Raw genomic sequence first — 14129 nt, 5'->3', positions numbered from 1 at the left:
AAGATGGGGCAGGCACATCTGGTTGGCTTCTTTTGAGGGCCTCTTGCTGCTTCATACACAGATAGGGTGGGGAGGCAAAAGGGGAAAGGGTCAGAACCTAAAGGGCAGTATCACCTTATAACAAACTGTTCTTAACTCCTTGGAGAATTAATCTAGTCCTGTTGAGAGCTACATTGGTCCCACTTTACAGCCTGATCACCTCTTAAAAGGCACTGTCACTTCTCAAAGGCCTTAACCATCTCTCAATACCTATTGCTACATTGGCAATTAAATTTCAACGTGAGTTTTGGTGGAAACAAACCATGTCTAAACTATAGCAGGTGTCTTGGCGGGCAGTTTTGGAAGCATGATTCTATACAAATGTATATAACTTTTCTTAGAAAGTTTTATGTGCTTGATTTTTATGATTATTCTAGCTATGTACTTATCAAGTGCATTTTTCTTATTCAGCATACAAATATTTGGTAATGAGCAAATCAATTGAAAATTAAGGAAACAGTGATGAACTATAATTTTTTGGGCTTTATTTTAGTGGGCTAAGTTTTCACATTGTTACGAAAATTTGCTAAATCTAGAAAGATAGTACATCTAGATTTAATAATTTTTAACATGCACTTCATGTTTTTTGTTGAACCATCTGACAATACGTTGTAGAAATTTCATTTATTTGTAAGTTTTTTTTGGGGGGTGGGTGGGGAAGCATCTTGCTCTGTCACCAGGGTAGAGTGCAGTGATCTCACCACAGCTCACTGCAACCTCAAATTCCTGGCCTTAAGGATCCTCCTGCCTCAACCTCCCAAGTAGCTGGGCCTATAGGCACACACTACCCAACCCAGCTTATTTTTTATTATATTTTTGGTAAAGGCAGGGTCTTGCTCTTGATCAGGCTGGTCTCAAACTTGTGGCCTCAAGTGATCTTCCTGCCTTAGCCTCCCAGAGTACTAGGGTGTGAGGCGCTGGATCCAGCAATATGTGTGTATTTTAAAGGGATGATCTGCAGCAGTATCATTACCACACTTGAGAAAATATACCCTCATCTAATATCCACTAATGATCTAATATTACTTGGTTAGTAATATTAAAAACTTGGTTAGTTTTTTTCTGGGTGGTATTTATTTTTGATATTAATAAGATTTAATTTGTATTTTTGTTTTAATAGTGGCCAATCCGCCATGGTATAGTTGAAGATTGGGACTTGATGGAAAGGTTTATGGAGCAAGTGATTTTTAAATATTTAAGGGCTGAACCAGAAGATCATTATTTTCTCTTGGTAAGTACAAGTTATTTTACTAAGGGCATTTTTGAAGTAACTTAATGAGAACATTTTTATTATACCATACTCATTAGATATACTTTGTTTTTTAAATTGTCATGTATCTAAAAATCTTTGTTATAAAGCTGAATCAAATTATCTATAAGACTGTCTACTTATGGGCTGCAGTAGAGTAGTAGTATGTCGAAGTACCAAAGCATGTACTAAGCATGAAAAGTAAGTAATGTTCAGAAAAAATTGGATATCTAGGGCTGTGTGCTGTGGCTCACACCTGTAATTCCAGCACTCTGGGAGGCTGAGGATTACCTGAGCTCATAGGTTTGAGACCAGCCTGAGCCAGAGCAAGACCCCGCCTCTAAAAATAGCCAGGCATTGCGGTGAGCACCTGTAGTCCCAGCTACTTGGGAGGCTGAGGCAAGAGAATCGCTGGATTCCAAGAGTTAGAGATTGCTGTGAGCTATGATGCTACAGCACTAAACCAAGGGTGACAAGTGAGACTCTGTCTCAAAAAAAAAAAAAAGTTGGAAATGTATGGTACTTTCTTTTTTTGGGGCATTTAAAAAAATTTTATTACTAGTCTGATTATCATTTCATTGGTAATCCTTGGTAACAAAAATACAATGTAACTTAGTTTTTAAACTTTTTTTTAATTTTATTTTTATTAAAGCAATACATGTTCATAGCTTAAAATTCAAATGCCTTTAAAAGACTTAAATTAATAGCACTTTCCTTTCTGATCTCTCCCAACTCTTGATTCATATTCCCTAGAGGCAAATATTTTCAATTTAAAAAATGTTTCCTTGGTAGTAATCTCACAAACTTAAATAATATATTTCATCTGTTTCTTACTTGTTTTTTAAACTGTTAAGCACTATTTACTAATTTTCTAGTAGGAGAAATGAAGATTCCTCTTTTTCTTTAAGCTTTCTTTTCCCTCAACACAAAATACCTATTCTTTTTCTCTCCCTGCAGTATAGTTAAATTACAATTTTTAATTAAATCAATATTCTGTATTTTATTATGGTGATTTATAAATATTGTTTATAATTGAATCATAATGTTAAAAGATTTAACTTTAGGGGCGGCGCCTGTGGCTCAAGGAGTAGGGTGCTGGCCCCATATACCGGGGGTGGTGGGTTCAAGCCCAGTCCTGGCCAAAACTGCAAAAAGAAAAAAAGAAAAAGATTTAACTTTATAGTACATGTTCGTATATCCATTAACATTAACATTTTCCTGTAATTGCTTTATGACAGCTATCCGTTTGTCATATCCTTTTTTTTTAATAACTTCAAAATGAGTTTCAGGTGGGAGTCATTTGACTCCTGAATGCTTCCTCATGTATATCGTGAACTAGAGTTCATTTGATTATGATTATTCTTCCTTAATATAAAACACACATAACATGAAATCACAGATTTGAACCATTCTGTGGATTTTGACTAGGGGTCAGCAAACTTTCTAAAGGACCATATAGCAAATATTTTTGGCTTTTTAGGTGATGTAGTCTCAGAAGAAAATGAGAACTTATTGGGTCTCTGTCATAGATACTCAACTCTGCTATTACAGAATAAAAGACATAGACAATACTTAAATTCATAGATAGGGCTCTGTTCCAATAAAATTTTATTTATAAAAATAGGTGATGGGCCATATTTGGCCTGCAGGATAAATGCTGACAGATATTATACATCTGTATAACCTAAACACTTACCAAGATGTAGAACATTACTAACAGTCTGGAAAGTTTTTATGCCTTTTCTTTTTTTTTTTTTGTTAATCTCTGCCCACATTCCCTATAGGCAAACTGTGGTTTTTTTCTTTTTCCTCCTTGTTGAGATTAGTTTTGCTTGTGTGTTCATTTTATGTAAATGGAATCATGCAAGATATGCTTTTCGGTAAACTTCTTTCACTCAGCATAATTGTGAGATTCATCCATGTTGTATATACTAGTGATTTATTGAGTACTCCATTGCGTGAATATGCCTCACTTTATCCATTTTCCTGTTGGTGATCACCTTGGCTGGTTCTGCTATGTTTTTTGACTATTATTAATAGTTTGACTATTGAGAACATTCTTGTATAAGTCTTTTTATGGACATATGTTTTCATTTCTCTCGTCTAAATACATAGATAATGGAATTGCTATATCATAGAATACCTGCATGATTGATTTTGTAGGAAATTGAGAACTTTTCCTAAGCAGTTGCACCTTTTTACATAACTGCGAATACACATAATGAATGCATCAATGATATGGTTGCTCTGCATTCTGTCTAGCGTTTCGTATGCCATTCTTCTTAATTTTAGCCATTCTGGTTAGTGTGTAAGATTTCTCTTTTGCTTTTAGTTTGCATTTTCCTGATGACTAATGATGAACATTTTTTCATGTATTATTAATAAATTATTGTCATATTAGGTATTTGTGTATTTTCCTTTATGAGGTCCTCTGGTTTTATTTTCTATTTTACTTGGAGAGTATGATTTAACTGTTTAGCTTTTTAATTTGTTTAATTTGATATGTGCCTATTATAAATTATCTTCAAACTTTTAAATGTAGTTCTAGAACTCTTCTAATAAGAGCAGCAAAGAGTTCAGCTATTTATTAAAGGTTTTATGTATGGAAAAAATAGTGTTTTGAAATAATGAAAAAAAGGGATTTAATTTGTAATGAACTAAGATTTTATCATTTTTTTCCTTCTTTACATTTAAGGAATATTTCCTTTTGTAAAATTTTAACATTTCTTTTTTTTTTTTTTTTTTTTGAGACAGAGCCTCAAGCTGTCGCCCTAAGTAGAGTGCTGTGGCGTCACAGTTCACAGCAACCTCCAACTCCTGGGCTTAAGTGATTCTCTTGCTTCAGCTTCCCAAGTAGCTGGGACTACAGGCGGCCTCCACAACGTCCAGCTATTTTTTGGTTGTTGTTGTCATTGTTGTTTGGCAGGCCTGCCTGGGCTGGATTCGAACCTGCCAGCTCTGGTGTATGTGGCTGGCGCTTTAGCTGCTTGAGCTACAGGCACCGAGCCAACATTTTATTTTTAATATTAATAAGGAATCACTTTTTACCTTAAGGTCAAAAAGATAATTCTCTATTTCTTAAATTTAAAAGTGTTGCTTCACATTTAAGTATTTAAGATACCACAAATGTTTGGATTGTCAAATCAGACTCACAGAATCAAAGATCTTAGCCAGTGTGAAGCTATAATAATTTAAATGATTTAAGTGATCATGAGGCATAGGGGAAACATCAAATCCAGGATTGGAGTGCTGTTCCCCAGTTCTCTTTTTGCTTCATTAGAGTGTATTTGGCCCAGACCTAACCCATGTGGTTTCTAAGTGATATAAGTAGCTAAAATCTAAGAGAACTATGTGGACATCTCTATTTTATACTCTTTTAACAGTTAAATAACTTAGTGTAACATTTTCTAGGATGTGATGCTATTAAATTTGTAGAATCCTGGCTTATTTACTATACTTCTAGACAGATCAGAGACATCCTGCTAAAAGCATCACTACCACTGGTGTTTCTTTGGAGGTCTGTCATTGCCGTACTTATGGGGTTCTTTGACTAAATCACTTTTTTCTTCCCTCTTTCTCTCCCTTTTCATTTCTTTTCAATGTTAATTCATTTAACCTATAGGTAGAACGATAAATACGAAAGCCAAAGAAAAATTATAAAGAATTTAAACACATATGTACATGTATAAAAATAATATGGTCTGTTCACATGAAAAAAGTAATGAAACTGTATCCCCATAAGTTTAATGCATTTTAAACATAGTGTTTGAAATAAATTCTTTCTCATTTAAAAATGTCTATGAAGTTATCAGAATAATCTGATGCTATCTATTTAATACTGTATTCAATTCAATAGACTGAACCTCCACTGAATACTCCAGAAAACAGGGAATATACTGCTGAAATAATGTTTGAGTCCTTCAATGTTCCAGGCTTGTACATTGCTGTACAGGTAAGCAAGTTTATGTATATTTAAGCTTGACGCTTAAATTTAATCTGGTTTAATTTATTGTTAAAATACATAAGTTTTTTTCTTTTTTTCCCTACAAAGTCTTAAACATAATGTCAAAGCATATCATAGTTCTATCCTGAATTGTTAATTTAGAAATAATACTATAAGAAATAGAGATAGAGAAAAAGAGAATTGTTAAAGGAAATAAGTTAATGATTGGATATTTCAAGGGCTTTCAGAGGATAGACAAAGGGAACTAGTATTTATTGAATGCTTATTCCATGCCAAGAATGTAACATACCTGTTTATCTATTCTTGTACATTCTTTATGCTGTTTATCATAGTCTTTTTGATTGACTTACCTTTAGATGTATTTGACCAGCCTCTCTTTTGTGTTTCTCTGTATCCTGTATATAATAAATATCTGTAATATTTTATTGCACTTAATTTGTGAATGTATCTATATGTAACAACTTCTCTTCCATCTCTCCTTCTTAAGATCAGAGCTTACCTGATCTTGGCTTTTTACCCCTATAACAAATGCAATACTTGACATATCACAAATGCTTTATGAGTATGTAAATATATTATTCCAATTAATTATAGCTATTTTTATTTGTTGTTTTTGTTTCTTTCTTTTTTTTTTTTGAGACAGAGTCTCACTATGTCGCCCTGGGTAGAGTGCTGTGGCATCACGGCTCACAGCAACATCAAATTCTTGGGCTTAAGCGATCCTCTTGTCTCAGCCTCCCAAGTAGCTGGGACTATAGGCACCTGCCACAACGTCCGGCTGTTTTTTTGTTGTAGATGTCATTGTTTAGCAGGCCCAGGCCGGGTTCAAACCCGCCAGCCCGGGCCTATGTGGCCGGCTCCCTAGCCATGGAGCTTCAGGTGCTGAGCCATATTTATTTTTTGTTTTTTGTTTATTTTTTTACAGAGTATAAAGCCTAAAATTTATTTATTTATTCATATATATTTCATGTTAATGTTAAGTTGTAGGCGACCAAATCACAATAATTGAATTTGTTAAGTAGGGTCCCTCTTGTAGCTATGTTTTGTACCCAAAAGGTGTGACATATACTCTTACATTATGCCTACTCATTGGGAGCACCCCAACTTGAATTGAAATGAGTTTTTCTCCTATGTGGGCATGAAATAAATTATCTGCTGGCTTCATATTAATATTGAGTACATTGGATATTTGCTTTTCCATTCTTGTGATACTTTACTGAGAAGAATGTGTTTCAACTCCATTCAGGTTAATATGAAGAAAGATGTGAAGTCATCATCTTTTTTTTTTCTTTGAGATAGAGTTCTATCCTATGCCCTAAGCAAGTGCACTGGTGTCATAGCTCACTGCAATGGGTTGTTTCCACATCTTGGCGATTGTAAATTGATCTGCAATAAACAATCTAGTGAAAATGTCCTAATGATAAAATGATTTTTTTCTCACGCAGGTAGATGCTTGTAGTGGCATTTTGGGGTCAAATAGGAGATCTAAGTTGAGTTCTTTGAACATTCCCCGTATTTCTTTCCAAAGAGGCCATATTAGTTTGTAGTTCCACCAACAGTGTAAAAGTGTTCCTCTCTCCACATTTGTGCCAGCATCTGCAACTTTGGGATTTTATGATGATGTGGACTAAACTTACTGGGATTAGGTGATTGGTATCTCAGGGTAGTTTTGATTTGCATTTCTCTTAGGTTCAAGACAATAAGCATTTTTTCATGTTTGCTAGCCATTCGTCTTTCTCAGAGAAGGATCTGTTCATGTCTCTTGCTCAGTGATAGATGGATTATGAGCTCTTTTTTTGTTGGTTAATTTGAGTTCTCTATAGATCCTACTTGTAAAGTGTTTGTCAGATTCGTAATATGAAATCTTTTCCCATTTTGAAGGTTGTCTATTTGCTTTGATTCTTGTTTTTATTTGTGCAGTTTAATTAAGTCTTATTTGTTAATTTTTGTTGTGGCAGTTGTTACAGAAGTCTTCTTCGTAAAATCTTTCCCCAGGCCAACATCTTCAAGAGTTTTCCCACACTTTTCTTCTAGGATTTTAATTGTTTCCTGCCTTAGATTTAAAGCTTTTATTCATCTTGAATCAATTTTTGTAAGTGGTGAAAAGTGCAGGTCAAGTTTCAGTCTTTTACATGTGATTACCCAGTTTTCCCAGCACCATTTATTGAATAAGGATTCTTTTCTGTAGTGTATGCTTTTGATGGCTTTAAGAGACTGTTTTCATCTCTTTTTTTTTTTTTTAATTCTTTCCAAATGTCTGTGTCTCTATTTTTGTGCTAATACCATGCTGTTTCAATCACTGTGGACTTGTAATATAGCCTAAAGTCTGGTAGGGTGATGCCTCTGGCTTTGTTTTATTACTAAGAATTGCCTTGGCAAGCCTAAAATTTAAAGACACTTTATTCAGAGTTAAATGGTTTTTTGTGATATGAGCTGATGTATACCTGACTTTATTCTTTCTTGGGATCAGACTGTGTTTTTGTAACCCCAAGGTACATAGGACCAATAAATGATAATTATTGGGATGGCTATTTCAGCTTGGATAGCAAAGGACTTTTTAATATTGAATGCAATCTATAAATTTAATGGCCTGCCTTTTAAGTTCTCTGTTGCTACAAATATTTAAGCATATACCTGTCAGGAACTTTATAAAAAGGAATTCAATCCTGAGTCTCAGCCCCTTTTTAATTCCTAGAATGTGAATAAAGCAGTGGTTTGGGGGAATTCATTTTTTACTTGTGAGTTTTTGCTTCTCGTCTTTATATTAAATATGCTGAACTTATGTTTAACATCATTAGTTATAGCTTACTTTAAAATAGTGGCAGTAAGATTTTTGTTTGATTCTTCTGGAGTCATTATTTGGTGTCTCAGTGCTTTTCTGAGTAGCCTCCACGTATACTTCATCATTTAGTCAGCTGGGTTGTGTTGGTGCTTAGCAGTCAATAAAAGTTCTGTAACAAGATGGCTGATACATACTGATTCTAATTTGGGATTTTAGCTACTTAGAAAAGGCTTGTAAAATATTATTGATAATAAATCATGGTTGTAAGTGATAGTCTCAGACTTATCTAAACAGGAGTGATATCTCACAATTAACTGTAAACAATTGTTTTTTAAAACTAGTATCAGTATGGAATTTTTCATATTTCAAAAAATATGTATAGTTCTGTAACTTACAATTATTACATTGTCATTCTGTGTAAATGATCTTGTGTAAAAATAGAAGGGTAGCCTAGATACCTTTCTAGGTCCCTGTCACCTATTATATTCCAAGTAGGTAAAATAAAGCCAGTTTAGGTCTGTTTTTAATTATTAGTCTTTGGGTCTTGGATTATAAGAAATTTTAGTTTTTAAAAAATAAATGGCCAATTTCTTAGTTTTCAAACCTTAAAAAGAAAGAATTGTCTTTTATTGGCTATTCCAAGAGTTCTCATAGAAAAATATTCCTCCCAACTCTGCTTCCTATTTAAATCATAGTAGTATTTGCAAGTATCCAGTGGCTTTTTCTGTGTATTACATAGTGCCTAACACATACTGCATTTAAAAAATTTGAAATTGATCTTTTTAAGAGTGATAGTTGTTCATAGTTATCTATGTATTGAATAACTTTGGAGGTTGGATGGTTGCATATGTTTTACCTCACATTGTCATTTGTAACATGCCAGCCTGTGGGAACATTGTTCACATTCTGGCAACTTAGTATTGGCAGTTCATTCATTCTTCCAAATTTTTGGCTTTAGAAGAAAAATAGCCCTCATAAAAATATATAAAAATTTAAAATATGCTCCTGAAAGCAAATACAACCCTTTTATATACTTGTCTTAATAAAGTATAGGTAGTGAACAATTTTATTGCATAATACAAAATTAATTTCACGTATTTTATCTTTCCATAGATAATATATTTAAAATTAAATAAAATATTCAAGTAAAATAGTTTTTGTTATTAACTTTTTTGCCTGTCTTATTTCTTTTTATTCAAGGCTGTCCTTGCCTTAGCTGCATCCTGGACCTCAAGACAAGTAGGAGAACGGACGTTGACTGGTACGGTAATAGACAGTGGAGATGGTGTCACTCACGTCATTCCTGTGGTAAGGATATTTTACAGTTACTGAACAGAACATGAAATAACACATCTGGCAAAGTTAAATTATATGAATTAATACTCTTTTTATATAAACTTTAAATGTATGCCTTAAAAATTTATTGTAATTTGGTCATTTGTTCAGTTATAGCTATATTTTATCTAACTTATTATTAACAGTTTGTTTGTTTATTTATTTATTTATTTATTTTTGAGACAATCTCACCTGGTCACCCTCGGTAGAGTGCCATGTTATCTTAGCTCACAGCAATCTCAAACTCTTGGGCTCAAACAATCCTCTTGCCTCAGCCGCCTCAGCCTCCCAAGTAGCTGGGACTACAGGCGCACTCCACAATGCCTGGCTTGTTTTTTTGTTTTTCTGTTTAGCAGGCCACAGCCAGATTCAAACTCACTAGTCCTGGAGCATGTGGGGCCGGTGCCCTAACCACTGAGCTACGGGTGCCCAGCCACTATTAACTATTTATAAACAAATTCCAAAACGTTTCTTTTGCTGCAAGTTTATACTATAATTAAGATAATTATGAACTGCAGTATCTGTGGAGTCTCTTAAATAAGTAGTTCTGTTTCTAGTTGGGTATGTGTTTGCCTTTTGATGTCCTCTCTTATTCATAGTTAACAGATTTTAGATTTGTCTGTAGGTTAACTGTGTAAGAACACCTCAAGGCTCTGTTTGGGTTCTCCATCCCATTATTGCTGCCTGGTAACTCTCTCCAGGCATTGAGATGGGGTGTTCATGATAGTCACCTTTATTTCATATGAATTTTCCTATTTTCTCTTTAAGTTGAAGAGGTCCAATACCTTGTATTCTTTCATGGCCAGGTGAAGATGTCTTTAATCTTCTTTCTTAATGAAATTTAATTTTGCTGTGTTATTTGTTATAATCCTAACCCTTATCAATCAGTTTATCAATCTATTCTATAGAATTTAGTTATTCGGGATTGTGATGGTGCATGGAAGGCCTCAGGCTTTTGAAATGAGTACCTACTTCATTAGGAAAATGATGGCTACTTTGTGAGTTAATGATCAGATTTTCTCCAATGCAATCTCAGTTTTTTGCTGAAATTATGAAAGTTTTAAAAATAATAGCCTATATGATGTAAATATCTGCTCTCTAAATCATTTGATATACATCTTCCAAAGTGCATCATTTTTGTGTTGTTGAATCATTTTATTCGATTATAAATTGTCAGTGGAGGAATACATTTAAGTTGCTACTCATTCTTTGTAATTTTTGTAGGGTAGTTTATTTGTCTTTTGGAGACAGAGTCTCACTATGTTGCTCTCGGTAGAGTGCTGTGACGTCACAGTTCACAGCAACCTCACATTCTTGGGCTTAAGCGATTCTCTTGCCTCAGCCTCCCAAGTAGCTGGGACTACAGGTGCCTGCCACAATGCCCGGCTTTTTTTGTTGTTTTTGTTGCTGTTGTCATTGCTGTTTTAGCTGGCCGGAGCTGGGTTCGAACCCACCACCCTTGGTATAATGGGGCTGGCACTCTACCCACTGAGCCACAGGCACTGCCCCTGTACAGTAGTTCCAAGGACATAATTTCTGTACAGTATTTAAGTACATTATGAGAAATACAATTCAGGAATAAAGATGAATTCTCCTGGGACAAAGTAGTGCTTGAGAATATAAATATACTAACTTGAGAAATTGGTCTTTAGCGGTTCATTTTTTAGGTTATCTTAATTTTCCAAACACTTAAATTTGACACCTTTTTTTCTCCCTATCTAGGCTGAAGGGTATGTGATTGGCAGCTGTATTAAACACATTCCAATTGCAGGACGAGATATAACATATTTTATTCAGCAACTGCTGAGAGATCGAGAAGTAGGAATCCCTCCAGAACAATCCCTGGAAACTGCTAAGGCAGTAAAGGTAAAAAGTAGTGATAGAAGAGAAATGCAATTTAGTTAAAAATTAAAATCACATTTATCACATGAACATGAAAAAGTTTTCGTGAAGAATATACTTAAAATAATCTTGTTAATCATAAATCATTACTCTTAATTATATATAAGTTTTCTCTCTTTCTTGCAAGGAAATATCTTTTGCCTGTTTTCGTTATATTGTACACTTAAGAGGACTTAAGTGTACAATATAACATAAGTGTACAATATAACATCATATAAGAACATTTTACCATATAACTTTAAAGTGAGTTTTGTGATTGTTCCCTTTATTGGGAATAAATATTTCACTTAGAGATTTTGCATCTCAAACTCTGTACTGAATTCTTTATATTAATCCAGCAGTTTGTCATAAAAATTATTTTGACGTAATTATTCATTGTGCTACACAGAGACAATATCTGGCTCAAATGATACAGCACATGAAAGAAAAATGTGAAGGCTATGTAAAATATTTTATTATTTTTTCTGCCACATATGTCTTTATTATGTCACTACTTTGTGCAAACTACCAAAATACTTAGTATTGTTTTTCAGTTTTATTATTTGCCAACATAACTGAAAAATGTAGTGGGTCTTTCACATGCTTTGAAAAACAGAACTGCCTTGGCAAAAATAACTTTAATTTGTTTGCCTCTTTTTGCGTATTTATTCTCCAAAGGTTGGGAATGAAAACAAATTAGCTATTTTCTGGGTAGTAAAGAACATACTGAATGACTGCCAAAAGTTATCCCAAGTTTGTGTCATAAAATTAAATATGTAAAAATGTAATATGTATACTACTATTATAATATCTTTGAAAAATCTATGAAATTAAAACAAAAAAGCACCAGCAATAAAATTTATTCCAGGGAACATTGGTGCTCAGTCTTAGTGTCTTTTAAGGAACATCATTTCTATGTAATTCCAATTTCTAAGGTTTGGAGAAAGAAGACCCCAAATAACATAATCAGATGTTCTTCATATCGAATATTTTTTCCCTTTATGTCTTTCAATTATCAGTAGTAATATTTGTAACTATACTAGAGTCCTTGATGTGTAAAAATATGGGGAAAGTATTCTTTTCTTTAAAAAAAAAAAAAAGGGCAGTAGTGAGTAGTCCTTAAGTTACAAATGGGATGTTATAACCTCTAACACTTTTCAGTTATGTTTTTGATGAAAACTTTAACTTAGCCCAAATAATCAATTATGCAACAAGATAAAAAGTAGTTTATATTTTAGCCTTCTTTTTTTGCTTATTTTCTCAGACCATAGTCAGTTTTGTTTCAGATAGGTAATAAGGATCTATATTAATATGTGTAGTCATAGCAATTATTATTTATTTTTCAGTTCGGTGTGTACTTTTCTTCATTTCTAGAACACAAAATTTATTATTACTGAAATGGGAAATGATTCATGAAATTAATGAATATTTTTAAGAAATAACATTAAAATAGTAGAAATTGTCTCTCAAATCTCAATTCTGTTTATATATGAAGTGAGAAAAAATATGCAGGAGATGAGTTATTTGTACTATACATATGATAATATCTTAACATAAATTTTTCTTCCAGCTTAATTTCCTAATTTTATTTTCTGAAGATACTGTTTTTCATTTGATTTTAGTTTACTGAAAATGTGCCATCCTTTTTTGCTATCCCTAAAACAATAGGAAAAACTAATTTTGTTCTTTTTGTGTTTTTAGGAACGCTATAGTTATGTCTGCCCAGATTTAGTAAAAGAATTTAACAAGTATGACACAGATGGGTCTAAATGGATTAAACAGTATACTGGAATCAATGCTATCTCAAAGAAAGAATTTTCTATTGATGTTGGTTATGAGAGATTTTTGGGACCTGAAATCTTTTTTCATCCAGAGGTAAGTTTTTATTTTTTATTTTTTTTTTTTAATAAAAGTGTTTTGAAATATCCAGCAGAAACTATAAACTAGAAGTTAGATATTCAGAGAGAATCTTATAAACTTTCTTTAGTATACTAAAATATTAAAGTCATATTTCAAGAAAAAGTTGCTTTTGTTAAAACAGGCTAAATTGTTACTGTTTTTGTACATTTAGAAAAATAACTCTGTCTCTTTAATATTTGTGGCTTATGTGAGGGTCATGGAAATAAGTGAAGCCCTTAAAATTTATGATCATTTAAATGAAATATTTTGGGCAAGGCTATTAAATCCTTCTCCCCCACTTGTGTAAAATGACATTATAGGCCTGGCAGGGTGGCTCATGCCTATTATCCTAGCACTCTTGGAGGCTGAGGGAGGTGGATTGCTTGAGCTCTGGAATTCGAGACCAGCCTGAGCAAGAGGGAGACCCCCATCTCTACTAAAAATAAAAAAAAACTACCCTGGCATTGTGGTGGGCATCTATAGTGGGACTGTGGTAGGCACCAGTAGTCCCAGCTACTTGGGAGGCTGAGGCAAGAAGACTACTCAGGTCCAAGAGTTTGAGGTTGCTGTGAGCTATGGTGCGACAGTACTCTACCTGGGGCTATAGAGTGAGACTTTATCTCAAAAAAATCTATAAATAAGTAAATAATAAAATGACCATTACACAAAGCTTCTGCCTCCCAAGTAGCTGAGACTATAAGCATGCACCCCAATGTAGCTAATTTTTTTTTTTTTTTTGTGGGGACAGGGTCTCACTCTTGTTCAGGCTGTTCTTGAACTCCTGAGTTCAAGTGATCCTCTTGCCTCAGCCTCCTAGTATGCTAGGATTACAGGAGCCACCCTGCCTAGCCAAGAATGGTTATTTTTAAATCTTATTTGCCTAGTAGATGTTAAGTGGATAATTTTCGTGGTTTTAAAGCATTGGGTATTCAAAGGTGAAAAACTATTTTATCTAGCTCTTAACTGAGCTCAAAGAATAA

At 33.7% G+C, this 14129-nt stretch overlaps 1 protein-coding gene across 1 annotated transcript in view; it reads left to right on the top strand.

The window, feature by feature from the left end:
* ACTR3 (actin related protein 3) overlaps positions 1-14129 on the top strand; it is a 69311-nt gene that overhangs the window by 39590 nt on the left and 15592 nt on the right. Inside the window, exons 4-8 of the mRNA XM_053596428.1 lie at positions 1160-1270; positions 5145-5240; positions 9235-9342; positions 11092-11235; positions 12952-13125. Coding sequence (XP_053452403.1) covers positions 1160-1270; positions 5145-5240; positions 9235-9342; positions 11092-11235; positions 12952-13125 — 633 coding nt within the window. The remainder of the gene's footprint in view (positions 1-1159; positions 1271-5144; positions 5241-9234; positions 9343-11091; positions 11236-12951; positions 13126-14129) is intronic.

The sequence above is a fragment of the Nycticebus coucang genome, chromosome 7 (assembly GCF_027406575.1).
Source record: "Nycticebus coucang isolate mNycCou1 chromosome 7, mNycCou1.pri, whole genome shotgun sequence".
NCBI classification, from domain to species: Eukaryota; Metazoa; Chordata; class Mammalia; order Primates; family Lorisidae; genus Nycticebus; species Nycticebus coucang.
This window is presented reverse-complemented; position numbering and strand designations above follow the sequence as displayed.